The sequence below is a fragment of the Nannospalax galili genome, unplaced genomic scaffold, assembly GCF_000622305.1.
Source record: "Nannospalax galili isolate Female #2095 unplaced genomic scaffold, S.galili_v1.0 scaffold41, whole genome shotgun sequence".
Taxonomy (NCBI): domain Eukaryota; kingdom Metazoa; phylum Chordata; class Mammalia; order Rodentia; family Spalacidae; genus Nannospalax; species Nannospalax galili.
This window is the reverse complement of record NW_008344991.1, coordinates 2,052,420-2,064,336: the sequence shown is the minus strand read 5'-3', so window position 1 is coordinate 2,064,336 and position 11,917 is coordinate 2,052,420. Positions and strand designations below refer to the sequence as shown.

Below are 11,917 nucleotides of genomic sequence, written 5' to 3'. Positions count from 1 at the left end.
ATTGTGGTCTGATAGAATGCATGGAATTATTTCAGTCTTTTTGTATTTGTTGAGGTTTGTTTTGTGCCCTAGTATATGGTTGATTTTGGAGAAGGTTCCATGGGGTGCTGATTAGAAAGTCTGTCCTTTGGTACTTGGGTGGAATACTCGGTAGATGTCTATTAAGTCCATTTGATATATGGTATTGTTTAACTCATCTGTCTCTCTGTTACCTCTCTGCCATTTTGACCTATCTAATGGAGACAGTGGGTTATTGAAGTCCCCTACTATTAGTGAGTTGGGAAATCTGGGTCTCAAAGTCCTGTAGTATTGTGTTTATGAAGTTGGGTGCACCAGAGTTTGGTGAATATATGTTCATGATTGTAATATCTTCTTGATTTATTGTTCCTTTGATCAGAATGAAGTGACCCTCTGTATCTCTTCTGATTAGTTCTACTTTAAAGTCTATTTTGTCAGATATTAGAATTGCTAGAGCTGCTTTTTTCTTAGTACCATTTTGTTTGGTATATTTTTTTTCCCATCCTTTCACTTTAAGATAGTGTCTGCCCTTGAAAGTGAGATGGGTTTCTTGCAGACAACAAAAAGATGGGTTTTGTTTCTTAACCCATTCACCTAGTCTGTGAGTATTGAATCCTGTCATTTTTATTTCTATTTACATTCATGATGTAGCTTATCATTATGCCTTCACTGAATTTCTTTCTGCAACCCCTTGGGTATAGTCATTCCTTTCTTTAGCTCTTTCTATTGCTTCCAGAACTCTCTGAAAGGCTGGTTTTGTGGACATGAATTCCTTCAGCCTGTTTATGTCATGGAAGATTTTTCTTTCCCCTTTGACTACAATAGACATTTTGGCTGGGTATTGTAGTCTGGGTTGGCATCTGTGGTCATTTAAAACTGGGAATACTTTGGTCCAGGCTCTTCATGCTTTCATAGTTTGTACTCAAAAGTCAGTTGTAATCTTAATGGGGTTTCCTTTTCTGTTTGGTGTTCTATATGCTTCTTGTATTTGTATGGGCATATCTTTCTTTAATTTGGGGATTCTGTTGAAGATCTGGTCCATGCCATTATCTTGGGATGCTTCTCCTTCCTGTATGCCCATGATTCATAACTTTGGTCTTTTTATGGTGTCATACAGTTCTTGCATATTCCATTCTTGTGTTTTCTTAAAATTTTTCATAATCTTTGCTTGAGTGGCCTAGATCATCCACTTTATCTTCCAGTCTTGATATTCTATTTTCCATTTCATTCATCCTATTGTTGAGGCTTTCACCTGTCATTTCAAATTAGCTTACTGAGTGTTTCACTTCCCTCTTCATTTCAGCCTGAGCATTCTTCAATATTTCTAACTCTTTTCTGAATTCATTCAGAAGTTTATCCATACTTTCTTTCAGTTCTTTGATTTCTTTGTGTGTTCTTTAAATTCACTGAATTCTTTTAAGCATGTTTATAATTGTTCTTTTGACTTCCAAGTCTTGTGTTATCTCTAGGGGGTTCTCATTGTACTCCTGTAGAGGACTGATGGTACTTCGTGGGGTTATATTATTTTGATTTTTCATGTTATTATTGTTTCTCTGTGACTTTGACATGTGGATTTCTTTTGTAGATTCTGGTTCTTGTGTGATATTCAAGCCTTCCTTTGTTGAGTTTAGGTCTGCTTCTTTTTGTAAACTTTATGTGCCTTTGTGGTTTACTCGCTGGGAATAAAAAGCTGCTTGGTTTAGAATTCAGGTTCTGTCTTTTGATTTTATATTGGAGTGGTCAAATTGCTTTCGTCTTGCTGCTCAGGAGTTCCCACAGAGGCCCAAGTCAGATGAGGATCAGATGATTTCAGGCTTTCTCCTAAGGTCTGGATCCCTACAGGAAAGATGTTGGCCTCAGGAATTTGAGGGCTGGTTTGGTCTGGAAGCAGGGCCCAGGAAAGATTTTGTGCCCCCAGGTATCCAAAGGGAGGTGGGGGAGAGAAGAGCCCTGAGGTCTCCTGGGGACTACAGGGAGGAATTGGGTTGGTCTGGATGCAAAGGATCAGGAAGCAGTGGGGATTTTGGGCTAAGAGGTCAGTCCATGGGTCTGGGGTGTCATAACAAGAGATGGGCCAATGCCCCTGCTAGGATGAGAAATGGGGTTGGGGAACTGGGAGGGTGAATGAGGCTGAGTGTGTCAAGGTGCAGTGGGCACAACAGCCAAACTTACTCAGGCACTCTGCTGGCTCCTGGAAGCTGTGGGGCTGGACTGCCCTGAGATGCAAAGGGAGGTGGTGACTAGAGGGAGGAGTTGGTTTGGTCTGGGTGCAAAGAATCAGGAAGCAGTGGAGAGTTTGGGCCAAGAGGTCAGTCCAGAGGTCTGGGGTGCCAAGATAGGAGATGTGCCAGTCCCCCTGCTAGGAGGAGAGATGGGGTGGGGGAGCTAGGAGAGTGAATGAGGCTGGGGGAGTCAAGGAGCAGTGTGCAACAGCCAAACTTACCCAGGTAAGCTGCTGGCTAAAGCTATTTATTATTTTTTGTGGATGAGTGTATTGCTTGCATGTGTGTAAGTGCACTTGTGTTGTGCAATGCCGAAGGAGGTCAGAAGATGGTGTTGGATCCCCTGGAACTGGAGTTATGGATGATTTTTAGCTGCCATGTGGATGCTGGGAAATATAACTGGGTCCTCTGCAAGAGCAGTCAGTTCCCTTAACTGCTGAGTCATTTCTCCAGGCCCCTCCCTTCCTTTCTTAATAGATTTACAGTAAATAGGAAGTATAAGATAAAGTATACTAAAGCAACTCTACTTTCTGGAAAATCTTTGCTATTTAGTCTGGTTCACCTTTAAAAATGTTACCTTTTACTTTGCTTGAATCTTTGTGTTAGGCTATTGTAAAATTTTCAGCATATGTGTATAACCTTCCTCATTTATTTAACCATTTTGAAATGGGGGTGGATTTTTCAACACAAAATGAAAGCACATGATAGAAAACCTGAAAAATCAGTATTCCCAATCTAGATATATGCAAGAGTGCAGATGTAGTGGTGACAGAGAAAATTATCAGGCTAAGCTGGGTATACAGAAATGAGTAATTGCAGACCGTGATAAGAGACATGATGAAAGTAAAATAGGGAGAGGCAATGGAGACCTATGCGTGTATCTGTGCATGCGCATGCACACAAGGTAATTAGCATTCCTTAGTTCCTTGTTTGTCAGATGAAGAGTTGAATTAGATGTCTCTAAGAGGCTTTCAGGACATTTCTAATATGCAACTTTTATTATTTTTATTGAAAATTTTTATGATAATTTTTATTCACATCATATACCTGTTGGTATCCATATTAGTATTTTTCATTTTTCTTTACTTCTTTCTTCCTTGTTTATTATCTATTTATTTACTTATTTATTTATTGATAGAATATTATTACTGTGTGGCCCTGACTGGCCTGGAACTCACTATGTAGACCAGGCTGGCCTTGAACTCACAGAGATCTGCCTACCTCTGCCAAGTGCTAGGATCAAGGCATGCACCACCACACCTGGCCATAATAGTATTTTTATAGGTACAATTATGAAAACTCCATCTATTGGAATTTGAAATGCGTATTTTCTGCCTATAGTGTGCCATTATTTATCTGTTTCCTAAATTGGTTGTTAGAATTCACTGTCTTTGATCAGTGGCAGTGGTTTGGACAGTGTCTTGACTGAGATTGTAGTTTCTTTCTCCCATGCAATTAGGGCCAGTGGAAAAGCCCCAATCCGCAGAAGCATTAGAGAAGAGTCAGGTGTGAGTGGTCACTTCTGCAGAATGATTTAAAGAGTGGTTGGCTAAGAATTTCACATAGATCATGTGAGAACAGTGATTAGGGAAAGTGATGGTAATGATAACAATTCAAGAGCTGTTACATTTGCTTTAAATTTCTTCTGGAGACTGAGGTAGAACCCTTGTGGACACATACACCTTTTCTGTTTGGTAGAAGAGAGACAAGAGTGTTGACTTTGGACAATAGTTCTCAGGTCATCTGCTTAGATTTTTCAATGAGTTTATTTTGTTCACTAGTAATCACAAAAATTCAACAAGGAAGATTCATTTTTCTTAGTTGTCATGGGAAAACACGTTCTGAAGCTGCTGTAAATCCGTTTTATATATATACTGACATGTAAGTTGAACTCTACTAGAGTATGGATGGAGCTCACGCTTTGAGCACTTTTTGGTGGGTAGATATGCCTTGTTTGTTTTCATGTAGCTCCTGTCTAACAGTGACGTCTTTCAGCCTTGCTTCTTTCTGGGGTTTTTCTCTTGTTTGTATTTGAAAATTTTACAAAGGAGAAAAACAGTTTTAGGAGCGGTCACTTTAAAAACAGTTTTAGGAGCAGTCATTTTAAAAACAGTTTTAGGAGCAGTCATTTTAAAAGTGACAAAATGGATCAGACACAAGATCCCAAATACTTTTGACATCTTTGGCCTTTTAACAGAGTATGTTGCTACCAGTCCCAAGGACATTTTGAGTTTTAGCCAAGAAACTGGCTACTTTTCTTAGGGGTCTTTTTACCCTAACTGCCTAGCCAATTCCTACCTCCTAATCCTTAAAAGATTTTAGGGTTACCTCTTCAGAGGTGGTAATGTTAGAGTACCCAAAAGCCCCATAAAAATAAATAAATGAAAGAAGAAAAAAAGAAAAAGAAAAAAGTGGTGGGGAGATATGTAGGGGGTTTGGAAGGGAGAGAGTGGTCATGGATTTGATCAAAACATCTTATATGCATGTATGAAATTCTCAATAAAGTTTTTGTAAAAGTTTAAAAAATGACAAAATGGGGGCTGGAGAGATGGCTCAGCAGTTAAGAGCACTGACTGCTCTTGCAGAGGACTTGGGTTCAATTCCCAGCACCTACATGGTGGCTACAAGCCATCCTAACTCCAGTTCCAGGGGAATCAGAAGCCGTCTTCTGATCCCCGTGGCATTGCATGACATGGGTGCACTCACGTACATGCAAGCAATACACTCATATAAAATAAAAATAAACAAAAATTTTTTAAATGACAAAATGAAAAGATAATAAAACAAATGAATGTAAAATGGATATCACTTGTCTTATTGTAGAGGCAAACCAAACCTACTGGACATGGGCTCTTTGATGATCAAACCAATTCAGCGCGTGATGAAATACCCCTTACTACTGTGTGAACTTCGGAACTCAACCCCTCCCTCTCACCCAGATTACAGAGCACTGGAGGAAGCCTTTGCTGCTGTGAAGGACATTAATGTTAACATCAATGAACTGAAAAGAAGGAAAGACCTAGGTAGGAGGACGCATGATTGGAGCATTCTATTTGTCTGCAACAGTCATGTCTGGACAGGTCATGTAGAAGTCACAGTGAATATGATCATTTGAAATCTAGAGCCACAGGTGGGGAACAGAGTGTGAGTTTGCCTTGACGCTGGATTGAGGAGAAGACCATACAAACACACAAAATGATAATTAAAAGAATAAAACAGGTCTGCTCAAGTATTGAGCCTCATCCAATCACTGCAGTTTTCAGTGACATACTGTGGGCATGCAATGCTCCTCAGCTCTGGAGGTCTTGCATAGCAAGAAGGAGATATCACCAGGGAGCTGCAGCACTGGGAGTCTAGTGCAGAGAGAGGCTAGACCAAGACAGTTCCCTGTGAAGAGCTTATCTAGTACACTGGGCTTATTACATACAACAATGAAGATTTGAGGGTCAATAATTACTCCTCCAAAGGAAACAAGTTTACTTTCTAGAATTGACAAATGGTTCCTAACTATTTTAAGCTAAGATACATAATTAATGTCTCCTGTAAAATGTATGTTTCAGAACAGACCATTTCAGACAATTCCATGGTTCCCATATATTTAGGAGGCAGTAAGACCAGGTCTTTTCAGTGTGATTAGAGTTCACAAAGCTCTTCACTGGCTTTGTATTGCTAACATAAAACCTCAATTCAACATTTACATAATGTCAGGAGTTTAGAGATAAATAGTATGACTACTTCATTTTCAAATATTTATGTAAAAAGCAATATATTTAATTTAATAGATTAAAATTGTGAAAAATAAAATAAAAGAGCAAGTTATAGAATAAAAGATACCATATGCAAAATGAAAAGGCTACATACAAAGGATAACTATCCAGAATGTATTATTATTAATATCAAGTCAGTAATAAGATTACTCTAATAAAAAGGCCAATAATAACCAGTTCACAGAAAGACTAACAACATTAAAATTCTAAGTTTCACTAGTAATTAGAGGAACAAAAATTAACAACATAGCAATATGTTCAATCTCTTGGGCCAGAGAATGAATAAATAAGGTTAAATGTTGTATCTCCATATGAAAATTCAAATGTGAACTGAAATCATCCCTCTAGAGGACAGCTTGCCACCATGTAGTAAGCTGAAGATGCTCACCCTAGGGACTAGAAAATCAACCTCTAGGTATTTGCTTTATAGAAACGCTTGTTTATGTGCTCAAAGAGACATGCATTGCTAATTAGAATTATTCACAAACATTTCTACACTTGATATTAGTCAAAAGACAGAGAAGTATTTTAAAAAGTATTTTAGAGTTTTACATAATAATCCATTTAATGGACCAATTGTATTATACACTATGATACAGTAAGATTAAAAATTAATGAAATAAAATTACTTGTAAAAATTGGATTAATTACAAGAATACAGTTTTGAGAAGTGTTTTGTTTTCTTTTGTTTTTTGAAGCAAGAGCTCATGCAACCCAGGCTGAGTTTGAACTCATTGTGTAGTCAGGTAGGCTTGAACTCCTGATCCTCCTGGCTTTCCCAAACTTGGCTCAATTTTGAGTTTTAAAACAAATAAATTAGCAAACAACAGAAGGATGTATTCAATATAATACTATTTTTATAAAGAAACTAGTAACTAACATCCTGTGTAATTGTACATGCACTGTACCTGTGCATCATCAACAGTACCTGTGATTGACCATCTTCTTATACCCTTACTAACAATGACTTTTGTGAATATCAGATATTTGGAAAAGATAAGTAATAATTATTTTAATGATAAATAAACTCAGTGGTACTCACCTAAGTCACTGACGATGTGAAAAGACACCCTAGCATATGAGGGTGCTGTGTGATGGGGGCTCAAGTATTTTTCATTTCTTTGGTCCTGATTCCCTATTCCAGAGACTCCCAGATAATACATATACTATCAGAGAATGGTAAGATATGCTTTCTTTTATTCTAATACTAGTAATTTTCCGTTTGTCCCCCTACCCCCTAGTACTAAAGGTCAAACCCAAGGCCTCTTCCCCAGTCCAAAGATATTAAATTTGGGGCTTGAATAGCCATGTCTTTAAGTAATTGACATGGCTCAAGGTCAGTGGGGTGGGGCCCTTGGGGCAGACTTAACAGTGGAGGTAAAGCACATCACCCTGCAGAGAACTTAAAATCACATAGATCCTGACCTTGCATAAATAAATGGCCTTGAAATTGAGTGGCATGTGTGCTCGCCATGCTGCACATGAGCAGATACATCATTGCATTCTTCCTTTTCAGTTCTGAAATATAAGAAGAATGATGAGGATGAATCGCTTAAAGAAAAATTGTCGAAACTAAATATTCATTCAATTAGCAAGAAGTCAAAACGAGTGACAAATCATCTAAAGATTTTGACCAGAGGAGACTCACAGGTAATTTTTCTTCTTGGGCCACCTATGTTCCCCCAAGGAACAGTAACTGAAGTTTTTGAGAGGCTTGGTTTTGCTGTTTCCGTGAGTAGATGCAGAACGCAGAACCGTGGTAATCACTGAAGCACTCCCTTTACTTCTGCTTTTCTAAAAAAATTCAGTTTCTTAAAGATGATGCCACTTGTGCTAGATGACGCAATAAAGTGTTTAGATGCAGAACTCAGTGTGATATTTTTCCTACCCCTTTATCCCTTTCTTTTTCCCACTCCCTAGACACACATTAGATCAGTGGGTAACTGTTCTTTATCAGCTGTTTAGTGTGTCTTGTCCATTGTCATCTCAACTCCTTATAATAACAGGTAGATTGGCAAAGTCGCCTAAATGTTAATGTGCTTGAGGAGACTCATATGAGATGAGCTAAAGGCAGATTCTAGAGTGTCACAAGAGTCAAGGATACAACCTAGAATGCTGTATCTATACAAACATCACAGGAATTTCGAGGTTGTATAAACTTGAAATAAGTGACCAAGGAAGCATGTTGAGAACTCAACAAAGAAAGGTCACGACACTGGTAATGCAATGGGCTTCTCGTGTCCTAATTATGAAATTTAGGACAATGCTACATTGTCATCATTAGCCTATTTTTATCACTTATTATTTGAACATCTCTAAGATCCTTAGTTTGAATTAATGCAATTGCATGGTGGTTCGGCTTTGGGTTTAGATGACTTAGTATGTGTACCTTACTGTTAGCTACTGTGGTGTTCTCTTCCTTCTTTCATTAAGTTTTTGCCCCTTTCTGAATATTTAAGTATTATAAAAGTGATCACTTCCTTTTTGAATACTTAACAGACTTACTTTCTGTATTCTAATCATTTTTAAAGATTTATTATTTTTTAAAAACTATGTGTATGTGTCCCTGTGTATGTGCAATGAGTACAGGTGCCCATGGAGGCCAGAGGACTCAGATCCCTCTAGAGCTAGAGTTACAAGTAGTTGTAAGCCACAAGACCTGGGTGTTGAGAACCTAACTGGGTCCTCTGCAAGAGCAGCAAGTGCTCTTAACCACTGAGCCATCTCTCCAGCCCTGTATTCTAATCTTGGCACTTCTCCTATTTGCAAGAATCAGCACAGAGCAGAATTTTTTTAAAGGTCTTTGAAGTTATTTAATCTCTGCCTCTTCTATTTGAAGACTATCTCTGCCATTTTTTGACAGGGTCTCCCTAGACCCAACCTGCCTGGAACTCATTATGTAGCCCAGGCTGGCCTCAATCTCATAGAGATCTGCCTACCTCTGCCTCCTGGCAGAGTGCTGGAATTAAAGGCATGTACCACCATGCCCAGTGTAATCTCTGGCATTTGATAAATTTTTTTTCTTAGGAACTACAGCTTTAATTAAATGTAATCAGTATTGCATTTGAGTTATTCTAGTAAATGACACATGGGATGGCTATGGGGATTAAATAAAATAATGTAGATATTCAAAACTGCATTCATGGGGCTGGAGAGATGACTCTGGTTAAAAGCACTGGCTGCTCTTGCTAACCCAGGTTCAGTTCCCAGCACCCACATGGCAGCTAACAACTGTCCTTAACTCCAGTTCCAAGGGAATCCAATGCCCCCTTCTGACCTCTGTCGCTTTGCATGACACAGGTACACTTACACACATGCAAGCAATATACTAATACATATAAAATAAAATTAATAAATAAAATATTTAAAAATTAAACTAAAATGCATTGAGTGTAAACACTCAACATACAGTGGCTGTTGTGATAGTCACATCAACCATCATCCTTATTTTATGTCATTGCCTTGAATTATTTACTTCTGAGTATTCAGACTTCTTACACACTATGAAGGTGAAAACTCCTTTACACATAGTGTTAATGATACTCTTTAAGCTTTGTTTTACAATGTTTTGATATATAATAACTAGATGCTTGAGGAAAGACTGCCTCTTCTAGGGCTAGTCAGTCCTTAGAGACAGCAAATGGCTGATGAAACAACTTTTATAAGTGAACCCCAAAGTCTATAATAATCTAACTCTTACATACTAATTATCTTAGTTTAAGCCAACTAGAGAGAAGCCCTAAAGCCTAGAGCCCATGGGAAATATTCAAAGCAGCCAGTCCTAAGCCATTTATTTGGCTCAGCATTGCCTTTCTGGAGAAAATCCCATTAACAGCTCTGGCCTAGACTTTTCTTCACTCAGACCCTCTGCAACATGACCAAAGCCTTGCATTGTGTGGCATATGCTGTTCTCCTGTCTAGAGCTGTGAATATAGTATATTTTTATCTTTGTCTTTTTCTCATTTTTCTCTGTGGCTACACTGACTTCACCATATTGTATTTATTTCTTCATAAGTTCCTAGGGGTTCTCTAGCTCAATCACAAAGAGAGACTCAATGGGCTGGAAAGATAACTCAATGATTAAGAACACTTACTGTTCTTCCAAAGGACCTGGGTTCGATTCCCAGAAACCACATGGTGGCTAACAATGGTCCATAATTCCTGTTCCAGGGGATCACCCTCTTCTGGCCTCCATGGGGCATTACATGCACATGGTAAACTTACATACATGCAGGCAAAACACTCATATGCATAAAATAAAAATAAATAATTTTTTTTGAGACAGGGTCTCCTTATAGCCCCAGCTGTCCTGGAACTCACTATGTAGGCCATGCTGGCCTTGAACTCACAAAGATCCTCCTGCTTCTGCCTCCCAAGTGCTGGGATTAAAGGCATGAGCCACAACGCCCAGCCTAATGAATAATTTTTTTTAAAGAGGCTCAATATGGAACTATAATGTGAGAAGTTTGGGACATTAAGAGATCTGTATGGTCACAGATCAGGAAATATACAATCAGGACATTTCAACTAAAAACAACAGTAATAAAATCAAATTGAAAATTAATTTAAGGAGATTGTAGCCCCCTGTAGGCATATATAAATGTAGTATAAAAATTCTCCATTCTCAATGGTTCAAGTCCAGCTTCAAGGCCTAATAACCACATCAATGACTGGCATAGCAAACAACATTGGTGCAGTTGGCATTTTTATCTGGGGGGTAATCAACAGCTACCTAATTGAACAATGGGAGGAAACTCATGTGTGGTACTGTAAACCTAGCCAAATACACATAGCTGAAGAGGTCATAGATCTTAGAGAAAACCCAAAGGCTGTCATATCCCTAGACAAATGTAATGTCTTACTATGTGCAAAATATGGATCCTTAAATTTACAGACAAGTATGCCAGTCACCACCCATCAAAGAAGCTTCTTTTTCAACAGACAGAGATTATTACACAGTTCCACAACTTGTCATACACAGAGATTGTCTGTGAATTGCCCAAGCCTAAGTGGTACATCTACAATGCAACCTCCACACCTAAGGCTCACAGAAATAGAACAAGGGGGGAAAAGGACACTATTGCATCTTTCCATTCTCATCAATGAAGCTCCCTTATGTAACAGAGGGCCAGGAACACAAAAGATCACAAACAACCAAAATGCAGAGAGCAAGAGACTACAGAGTGTGAATTTTGACAGGACTCCTATATTAAAATCCTTCCACCTAGGGCTCAGGGACCGTTGCAGAAGAGGGGGTGGAAAGCTTGTAAGAGCCAGGGAGTGTATGCATGAACATATGGAAATAGAGTCCTACAGACTCCTGAGACCCTTCTCTTATGAACCTACAGCAAAGGTGTCAGCATGCACAGGACCCATGCAAATTCAAGGAGACAAAAACCCAGCACAGAGCTGTGGAAATGGGCAGCAAGCCCCAGTCTTAGTCAAAGAATTATTGGTAGCTGATTACTGCTGGATGGGGAAGAGCTGATCTTGTTAAGGGGAGGGACTCTAGATAGACTGACTAGACCTCAGTGGATGAGGGACATCTGGGGACACTAATTTGACTCAATACCCATGCAAATTCAAGGAGACAAAAACCCAGCACAGAGCTGTGGAAATGGGCAGCAAGCCCCAGTCTTAGTCAAAGAATTATTGGTAGCTGATTACTGCTGGATGGGGAAGAGCTGATCTTGTTAAGGGGAGGGACTCTAGATAGACTGACTAGACCTCAGTGGATGAGGGACATCTGGGGACACTAATTTGACTCAATAGGCCTTAACACAAATGACAGAATGTATGAATTCCAGTGGAGGAGTGGGCTATGGCGGGGAGCCAATGGGGAAGTAGGTATAAAGATGATTAAGACTGATTAAGATATTCTGTATGAAAGACACAAAAATTCAATACCAA

General features: G+C 39.0%; 1 protein-coding gene across 1 annotated transcript in view; it reads left to right on the top strand.

The window, feature by feature from the left end:
- Positions 1–11,917, top strand: part of Arhgef38 (Rho guanine nucleotide exchange factor 38) — a 176,670-nt gene that overhangs the window by 120,285 nt on the left and 44,468 nt on the right. Inside the window, exons 6-7 of the mRNA XM_008841273.3 lie at positions 5,064–5,263; positions 7,524–7,657. Of these exons, the coding sequence (XP_008839495.1) occupies positions 5,064–5,263; positions 7,524–7,657 (334 nt within the window). The remainder of the gene's footprint in view (positions 1–5,063; positions 5,264–7,523; positions 7,658–11,917) is intronic.